The sequence below is a fragment of the Etheostoma spectabile genome, chromosome 24, assembly GCF_008692095.1.
Source record: "Etheostoma spectabile isolate EspeVRDwgs_2016 chromosome 24, UIUC_Espe_1.0, whole genome shotgun sequence".
Taxonomy (NCBI): Eukaryota; Metazoa; Chordata; class Actinopteri; order Perciformes; family Percidae; genus Etheostoma; species Etheostoma spectabile.
Window position 1 is genome coordinate 7,118,479 of NC_045756.1, and position 9,810 is coordinate 7,128,288.

The 9,810-nt window shown below is 41.9% G+C and overlaps 2 protein-coding genes across 2 annotated transcripts in view; one reads left to right on the top strand and one right to left on the bottom strand.

The window, feature by feature from the left end:
• Positions 1-8,631, top strand: part of LOC116674029 (zinc finger protein 2) — a 10,822-nt gene extending 2,191 nt beyond the window's left edge. The window contains exons 3-4 of the mRNA XM_032506517.1: positions 2,787-3,701; positions 7,360-8,631. Coding sequence (XP_032362408.1) covers positions 2,787-3,701; positions 7,360-8,060 — 1,616 coding nt within the window. The 3' untranslated portion in view covers positions 8,061-8,631. The remainder of the gene's footprint in view (positions 1-2,786; positions 3,702-7,359) is intronic.
• Positions 1-9,810, bottom strand: part of LOC116674034 (gastrula zinc finger protein XlCGF57.1) — a 138,681-nt gene that overhangs the window by 14,791 nt on the left and 114,080 nt on the right. The window lies entirely within an intron of this gene.

Below are 9,810 nucleotides of genomic sequence, written 5' to 3' on the forward strand. Positions count from 1 at the left end.
TTAAAATGAACAACATCCGTTATAGTGCGAATGTCTGGTGGGAGCTTGTTCCAGAGTTCTGGGCCAGCAACAGCGAAAGCCCGATCGCCCCACTGCATGTACCTCGACCTTGGGACTTCTAAAGTCCGTAGATCGGAAGACCGCAACAGACGATTTTGCCCACCCAAAGTTAAAAGCTCGGACAAATACTCTGGGGCAAGGCCATTTAGGGCTTTAAAAACAAACAATGCAATTTTAAAATCAATTCTAAAACGCACCGGAAGCCAGTGTAGAGTAAAAAGAACGGGAGTAATGTGTGCACTCCACACATTACAAGTATTGACAAGTATTTGTCAGAAAAGCGAGAGGCAGCATTTTGCACAAGCTGCAGACGTGAGAACAACAAAGAACAACATAAAGAGCGTTGCAATAATCGAGACGTGAACTAATAAAGGCATGAATAGCCCTTTGCAAATCGTGCTTGTTAAGGAAAGGCTTTACTTTAGCCAGGAGACGAAGTTGGAAAAAGCTTGTTTTGACAACATTGCTTATCTGTTTGTCAAATTTCATGCTACAATCAAATGTCACACCCAGATTTTTTACAGTTTGCTTGGCGCATGAAGTCAGAGCTCTCAGACTTAAAGTTGGATTTTTTGACATGAATTTTGTACTGAAGATAATACACTCGGTCTTGTCCTCATTCAGAGTAAGGAAGTTCCGAGATAGCCACAACTTGATGTCATTAATGCCATTTAGGAGGCAGTTTAGTGCAACACTATCATTGGGTTGTATAGGCAGATAAATTTGCAAGTCATCTGCATAACAATGAAATGACAGGTTGTGCTTATCAATTATAGCCCCTAATGGCAACATATATAAAGAGAACAGGATAGGGCCAAGAATTGAACCTTGGGGCACCCCGCAATAGAGAGGAGCAGATGAGGAGAAATCACCCATTGTGACAGAGAAAGTCCTACTTGTCAAATAAGAGCTAAACCATTTAAGTGCAGAGCCTTGAATGCCTACAAAATGCTCAAGGCGTGCAAGAAGGACTGCATGGTCCACTGTATCAAAAGCTGCTGTCAAATGATGCGTTTTTCCTAAGGTTAACAAGCTGCAAACTTTTATCAAAACGAGCCGTCTTCCAACTTCGAGATAAGATTGGTCTCTAGTAGCAGTGCTTAGATGTATAAACTACAACACTGACCAAAAAATATCTATTCATTTAATGATTAAATGAGGTAGTGTCTCCAAACTTATGTTTTAACAGGAAGTTCTGTAGTACAACTAGGAGACACGCTATAATTAAGGTAAGAATATATGTAGAATATCTTTCCTATTTTGCTTACGGTTTAGTTTTTTTCTTCTTTTTTTTCTCCGCTGACTCTGGGGGGGGCGTTACATACTCTTCACACCGTTCAGTGCTTCCTACCCCAACAGAAGTATTTGAAAATCAGTTTCTTGAGAGACAGAAAGCCAGTGTTAAGACCTCAGAACTGAAGGGATGAGATCCACGATTCTGCCCAGACCTGGCTCATCTCAAACAAGCCTAATGTTACACTTATATGCCCTGGTGGCTGACTGACAGGCACATGACGGAAGTATTCATATACCCTGGTGAGAGACTGACAGGCTGCGGTTGTAGGGCAAGGCACCTATATTTCTTAGACACCTTTTAGCAACAAGGCAGTTTAAAGTGCTTTACATAAAACAATAAAGGAAGAGCAGTTAAAAACAGTTAATGGAAATAAAACAAGCAAAACAAGGATAAGATATAAATAAAAGAAAAAAGTTATAGTGCAGTGTAAAATAACTTTTTTCAATTATAGCTTGTTAGGTTAGGTTATAAATGTTCAAAGAAAATACTTTTAGGTGTTATTTGCATGTTTACATACCATATTTTTCAGATGTGAATGGAATAATTACGTTTTACTACTATGCCATGTTATGAGTTATTGAAGCACCTGGGCAACTCAAGTGTATAATTAAACACGTTAAATTGTACATTTTGGTGTTATTTCGTTTTTCTAAAGATATCCTAACACAGTACCTGCATTAAAATTGCAATTAGGTATTTATCATGACAGATTATAGAGTTTAGAGTCTTGCGGTTCCAGTACTTTTGGAATCCCGGCAGTTGTAGTGTTAATGTTGGAGACCGCTACTCGGAAAGAAAGAAAATCAAAACAGCTGTTCCCTTTTTATTTAGTTGCTTGGTTTTATTTTAAATTTATCCACTAGTTTTATCTTGTGTTAAAATCATGGCTAACATGCTATTTCTAATCGTTTTTAAATTTTTATTTTATTTCTGGAAATCAACTCGCGACCCCCCCTCTCTGGCTCGCGACCCCCCTGGGGGTCGCGACCCCCACTTCGGGAATCACTGCTCTAGGGTGCTAGTGGGTGTCTGTTAACTCACAGGGCTCTAGGGTGGTCACACCGGTGCACCTAATGTCCTTGCATCTACCTGCCTCTCAACAAACGATGAAATGTTTATATATTTGACTGAAAGACAGTTATATTATTTGCAATTATGTCTGAGACAGTTAATTGTGTGGGATTGTTAGAGTTCTAGAGGTAGCATGCAGCAAAAGACAAGGGGTAACATTGGCTTACTTGTAGCCTGCAGCTGCACTTTTTAAAACACCACGGCCACTGTTGGAGTTAAAAACGACAGTGAAACAACATAATTGAAAAATCTTCTTTTTGTGACACTCCTAGTCCCCAGGGTGAAGTTAGCTATTTAGCAACTACTTATTAATATTCACATTTATACCTGTTTGTTTGTGTTTTACCTTTACCTTCAGATATCCAGAAAGGGAATGTTGGTGAAGAACATCAGCAGGAGTGGAGCTCCTGTCTGGACCAGGAGGACACAAAGCCCCCTCACATTAAAGAGGAGCAGGAGGAACTCCGAATCAGTCAGGACGGAGAGCAACATAAATGGCTGGAGGAGGCTGATATCAAGTTCCCAATAACTCTTGTCCCAATGAAGAGTGAAGATGATGAAGAGAAACCTCAGTTCTCACAGCTTCATCAAAGAGTAATTGAACAGATGAAAACAGAAGCTGATGGAGAGGACTGTGGAGGACCAGAACCAGCCACAAACTCGGATCCAGATACACATTTACAACCAGTTACCGATGACTGTTCTGAACCTGAGACTGATGACAGTAATGAATGGAAAGAGACCGGAGAAACTCAGTCAGGTTTAAACTCTCTGAATGATAAAGTATCTGTCTCTGATCCAATATGTACTGTGGACAAACCCTTCAGCTGCTCTAAATGCGGGAAACAATTCAGCACCAATGGACATCTGAAGAGACACATGCGATCGCATACAGGAGAGAAACCATTTTGCTGCTCTGTGTGCAAGAAATATTTTAAACAGAGTGAACATTTACAGACGCACATGAAAATCCACACGGGAGATAAACAATTTAGCTGCTCAGTCTGTAAGAAAGCTTTTATAGTGAGAGGAAATTTACGGAAACACATGAGAATCCACACAGGCGAGAAACCGTTTAGCTGCTCGGTCTGTAAAAAAGCTTTTACAGTGAGTGGAAATTTACAGAAACACATGAGAATCCACACAGGAGAGAAACCATTTAGCTGCTCAGTATGTAAGAAAGATTTTAGAGAAAGTGGACATTTACAGAAACACATGAGAATCCACACAGAGAAACCAGTTTGTCGTTTGGAGTGGAGCTCCAGTCTGGAAGGTAAAAATTATTTAAATGTGACATATTGCACTTTACTGTCTTTTCTGTCATATCTGTAATCTTTTGTCGGATTTTCATGTTACACATGGCCAAAACTTCAAATAAGGAGGTAAACGTAATTCAGAGAAATCCCTGTGAGCTAAAACGTTCAGATTTTCAACTTTTTTGAACTCTCCGGTTTCAACAATTTTTTTCTACTCACGGCTAGGTGTTACGTAACAATTAGCTGGCCTTCTATGTGACACAGGATTGGTCATCTGCTCCAGGCAGGAACCACTAAAATGTGTTTTTTGTTTTAGATGTTGAGTATCAATATTGTCACATGTAGCTGTATGCTATCGGCAGTAAAAGTTGTTCGTCAGCTCGTGAGACATTTCCTGTTATGTAGTATTTGGTTTGAAAGCCTTTATCTGCTACATTCTACATTATAGCCCTACAGAGAGAACCTCCGCCTCTCTTTCTACAGATGAGCTAGTTACCCGGTTTAATACCACTGTCACAGATGGTCTCGATATTGTTGCCCCTTTTAAACTGAATCGACCCAAAGTTGACACTGTCAGATCAGATATTGGGCCCTCTCGCCTTTTGAAATAGGTATTTTATAATATTGGTCCCAGCCTCTTATCTGCAATAAATAGCTTTCTTATGAATGGCCCAGTCCCATCTAGCTTTAAACATGCTGTGGTTCAGCCTCTTAATTATAAAAACCGAACCTTCACCCTACTGATTGTAACAGCTTTAGGCCTGTTTCTAAATTGTTGTTTAAGTCAAAGATTTTGGAGAAGGTTGTTCTTCTTCAACTCTCTTCATTTTTAAGTAAAGATAATGGACAATGTTCAGTCTGGTTTCTTAGTACACCTTAGCACAGAAACAGCACTTCTTAAAGTGCTAAATGACATGTTGTTGTTCAGTGACAGAGGAAATTGTGCAATTTTACTCTTGCTGGACCTTAGTGCTGCATTTGACACTGTTGATCATGCAATCTTATTGCATAGTGAAGGATCCAGGCTGTTGCTCTACATTGGTTTAATTCTTATTTTAAAAATAGAACCATATCTGTTGAAATTTGGAAATATCTCCATTTTCGGCAGCAATTACATGCGGTGTATCTCAAGGTTTGATTTTAGGGCCAATTTTATTTTCCTTGTACATGCTCCCATTGGGCTCCGTTCTTCACTAACATAACATATCTCATCACTGTTATGCTGATGGCATACCTGCTTCTAAAAACAGGTGATACCAACTCTTTAAAATCCCCTTTTCACTGCCTGAAATACATTAAGTGCTGGTTGGCTAACAACTTTCTCCAACTTAATGAGAGTAAGACGGAAGTCATGTTGTTTGGCCCCCCTAAATTCAGCTGACGAACTTTCGAAAAATTTGGGAACTTTAGCCTCAAGTGTTTGCTCTTTTGCCAGAAATCTAGGTTTGATCTTTGACCCATTATTAAAATTTGACAAACAAACTAATTCTGTTGTCAAATGTAGCTTTTTTCATTTCAAGACTATTGCTAAACTAAAATCTGTCATGAAGACTTGGATACTATTATGCATGCTCTTATTTCATCTCGTAGAGACTACTGCAACTCCTTGTATTCTGGGATTTGCCAATCATCTTTATCACGCTTTCTGCCTTTTACACCGTAACATTTCTTTTCAACATAACACACAACCACTGTGTTGCTTCTTTTACTTTCACACAACATACAACCATTTGCATTATTTGGTTCATCCCCTCTCAATAAACATACTCGTAATAATACAATTATCTGTAAAACACACGCATTCGCTTACAAAAGGCACAGTCATACACATATTCAAACAGGCATGCACACAGTGTCTATCTGAGGCTGTTGGGTTGTATCCAGCGAGGACGGGGTGGCTTGGACTGTGGGGGTTCTTATTCTTGTCTTTCTTCTTTTTATTACAAACGGAATTGTCGTCCCTCTTTTTCTTGGGCACTGTCTGATGGAGTTTCTTGTGGTAAGGGGTCCTGTGGTAGATGGTGTTTGTGCTTTGTTTTGTTGTAGGTGTGCTCTAGGTTGTAGTGTGTGATAAAGTTGGTGTTGCCCGTTAACTCGTTTCCCACAGGAAGCTCCCGCTATAAGTAGAAAGGTTCATTCATGGCTGTGGGCTTCCGAGCTGCAGCTGCGGACCCGCCATGGAACCTTGATTTTGCGGCAGAGGCAGTGGAGGTTTCCCTGGTCCGAAACCCAGAGACACTGAGCCTCATTTTGACTGAACAGAGTCAAAAACATTTCCGTCATATAGCTATATAGAAAGAAAAAGCCTGTTTCTTTGAGCTTGTGGCCTGTCATTTGTCAGGTTGTTCACCACAAATCCATTTGTGTGCCCAATATTGTATGATCCACTTTAACGATGTCATTATGAACCGGTGTCCTAATGTGACTGAATCTACACTCACCGGCCACTTTATTAGGTACCCCATGCTAGTAACGGGTTGGACCCCCTTTTGCTTCAAACTGCCTCAATTCTTGGTGGCATAGATTCAACAAGGTGCTGGAAGCATTCCTCAGGAGTTTGGTCCATATTGACATGATGGCATCACACAGTTGCCGCAGATTTGTCGGCTGCACATCCATGATGCATTATCCCGTTCCACCACATCCAAAGATGCTCTATTGGATTGAGATGTGGTGACGTGTAGGCCATTTGAGTACAGCCACTCATTGTCATGTTCAAAACCAGTCTGTGATGATCCAGCTTTAGGACATGGCGCATTATCCTGCTGAAAGTAGCCACAGAGGGTACATTGGGTCATAAAGGGATGGACATGGTCACAACATACTCAGGTAGGCTGTGGCGTTGCAACGTGCTCAATTGGTACCAAGGGGCCCAAAGATTGCCAAGAAATATTCCCCCACCATAACACCACCACCACCAGCCTGAACCGTTGATACAAGGCAGGATGGATCCATGCTTTCATGTTGGAGACGCCAAATTCTGACCCTACCATCCGACTGTCGCAACAGAAATCGGACTCAGACCAGGCAACGTTTTTCCAATCTTCTATTGTCCAATTTCGATGAGCTTGTGCAAATTGTAGTCTCAGTTTCCTGTTCTTAGCTGAAAGGAGTGGCACCCGATGTGGTCTTCTGCTGCTGTAGCCCATCTGCCTCAAGTTGGACGTACTGTGCGTTCAGAGATGCTCTTCTGCCCACCTTGGTTGTACCGGGTGGTTATTTGAGTCACTGTTGCCCTTCTATCAGCTCGAACCAGTCTGGCCATTCTCCTCTGACCTCTGGCATCAACAAGGCATTTCCGCCCACAGAACTGCCGCTCACTGGATGTTTTTTCTTTTTCGGACCATTCTCTGTAAACCCTAGAGATGGTTGTGGCGTGAAAATCCCAGTAGATTAGCAGTTTCTGAAATACTCAGACCACCCTTCTGCACCAACAATCTGCCACTTTCAAAGTCCCAAATCCCCTTTTCTTCCCCATACTGATGCTCGGTTTGAACTGCAGAGATTCTCTTGACCTGTCTACATGCCTAAATGCACTGAGTTGCCGCCATGTGATTGGCTGCTTAGAATTAAGTGTTAACGAGCAGTTGGACAGGTGTACCTAATAAAGTGGCCGGTGAGTGTAGATAATTAGTAAGTATTGTTAATATTAACGGTGGTTTCATTGTGTTTCAGCTTTTCCTTCAGATGTCCAGAAAGTGATTGTTGGTGAAGAACGGCAGCAGGAGTGGTGCTCCAGTCTTGACCAGGAGGACCCAGAGCTCCCACACATTAAAGAAGAACAGGAGGAACTCTGGACCAATCAGGATGGAGAGCAGCTTCAAAGGCTGCAGGAGGCTGATATCACCAAGTCCCCATTCACTCCTGTCCCTGAGGCCGGCGTAACTCAATTAGGTTCAAACTCTTTCAATAGCGAAGTCTCTGTTTTTGATATGAGATGTACTGGTGAGAAACTCTTTAGCTGCTCTAAGTGTGGGAAAAGATTTGGCATAAATGGACATTTGAAGAGACACATGAGATCTCATACTGGAGAGAAACCATATTGCTGCTCTGTCTGCAAGAAATATTTTAAACAGAGTGGACATTTACAGACGCACATGAAAATCCACACGGGAGAGAAACAATTTAGCTGCTCAGTCTGTAAGAAAGCTTTCATAGTTAGTGGAAATTTACATAGACACATGAGAATCCACACAGGGGAGAAACCATTTAGCTGCTCCGTCTGTAATAAAGCTTTTACAGGGAGTGGTAATTTACAGAAACACGTGAGGATCCACACAGGAGAGAAACCATTTAGCTGCTCATTGTGTAGTAAAGCTTTTAGAGAGAGTGGCCATTTACAGAAACACATGAGAAGCCACACAGGAGAGAAATAATTTAGCCATGTGGAGTGGAGCCCCAGTGAGTCTAAGTTCAGTGGGTCCTTAACTAGTCTATAATCCAATAATTAGAATTTCAGCTTTGAATTGTCTTAAAATTAATTTTGACGGCCTTTTAAAAATGAACTTGGATTATTAAGTTAACATTACTGTTATGAAATGCTTTATATTTGGTGAGTCATTTTGTATTTATATGGGGGGACTTATATTACTCGTGATGTTTCAGAATTACCGAAACAAAACCAACATGGAACAAATGTCCACTAATGCAAACTGTGCGACCGGGTCAGAGTTAATCGCAGCACACCCGGCTTGTGTGACATAATGTGGTGTGTGGGCTAATGTCGTATCTCCTTGATTATTTTGTGTGTGTGTGAAATGGATACTTCTAAAAAATAATACGTTAAATATTTTCTGTTAATGTTCCTTTGGCTCAAGGATGGAGCACATTGTGCTCATTTCACATTGGTTAAAGCCGGTAGAAAAGAATTAATTGCAAGCCCACCAAAAAAAAAAGAAGCCACTTTTGTTGTAGCGCTTGATGGATTTTGGAACTGCACTTGGGGACACATTCAAAGTTTTTGCAATTTTTCGGACTGACTGACCATCATTTCTTAAAGTAACGATGGTCACTCGTTTCTCTTTACTTAGCTGACTGATTCTTGCCATAATATGAATTCTAACAGTTGTCCAATAGGCTGTCGGCTGTGTATCAACCCGACTTCTGCACAACACAATTGATGGTCCCAACTCCATTAATAAGGCAAGAAATTCCACAAATTTACCCTGACAAGGCACACCTGTGAAGGGAAAACCATTTCAGGTGACTACCTCATGAAGCTCATTGAGAGAACACCAAGTGTTTGCAGCGCTATCAAAAAAGCAAGGGGGGGGGGGGGAGTTTGAAGAAACTAGAATATAAGACATGTTTTCAGTTCCACATGTGTTCATTCATAGTTTTGATCCCTTCAGTGATAATCTACAATGTAAATAGTCATGAAAATAAAGGAAACTCATTAAATGAGAAGGTGATTCCAAACCTTTGGCCTAGACTATACGTCAAACGTGACGCCAATAGTCCCAACCAGGTGCCTTTAGATCTGACGCCAATGTAGACTGGGGCTTCGCATTTGTTTTGGCCAAATTGCAACTATTCTGAACTCAACGTATCCACTCCTAGTGGATTCGTTGAGAAGTCTAGGTTACGATCGGAGATGAAGTCCTGGATGAGTTGTCCCTTGCCTGTCAGTGAGCGGATGTTGAGCAGAGCGAAGTTGAGTTTGGTGATGTCACAGCTGATGGCGGTGCTAGCCAACCGGGCTAGGCGGGCTAACACGCTGTGGTCAACAGCCCGGTTGGTAGAGCGTGGAGGGCGACGAGAGCTGGACCAGATGGACTTTATTCCTGTTGTGCTGTTGTGGTGGAAATTCCGGCGGGACCCTCGGTGGATGTATCTCCAGAGCTGGAAGGCGATGTCCGGGTGAAGGTGGAGAGCCTCCGGCGCAGGTCCAGGGAGGTGATAGCGCAACCGGAGCAGGTCAATAGCCGAGTACTGCAGCAGACCCATCACTAGCAGGTGAACAGGCAACAGAAAGAGCCAGCTACAGACAAACACGATGTATGGCCTACCGGCCCACATTTGGGATCAAAACTTAGGGCAGCGTCAACGGCCAGTGAAAACGCCAGGTGAGGCTCAGACCGGGAACAGAACAGGTGAGCTGATGGTGAAACTCACACAAACAGTAGT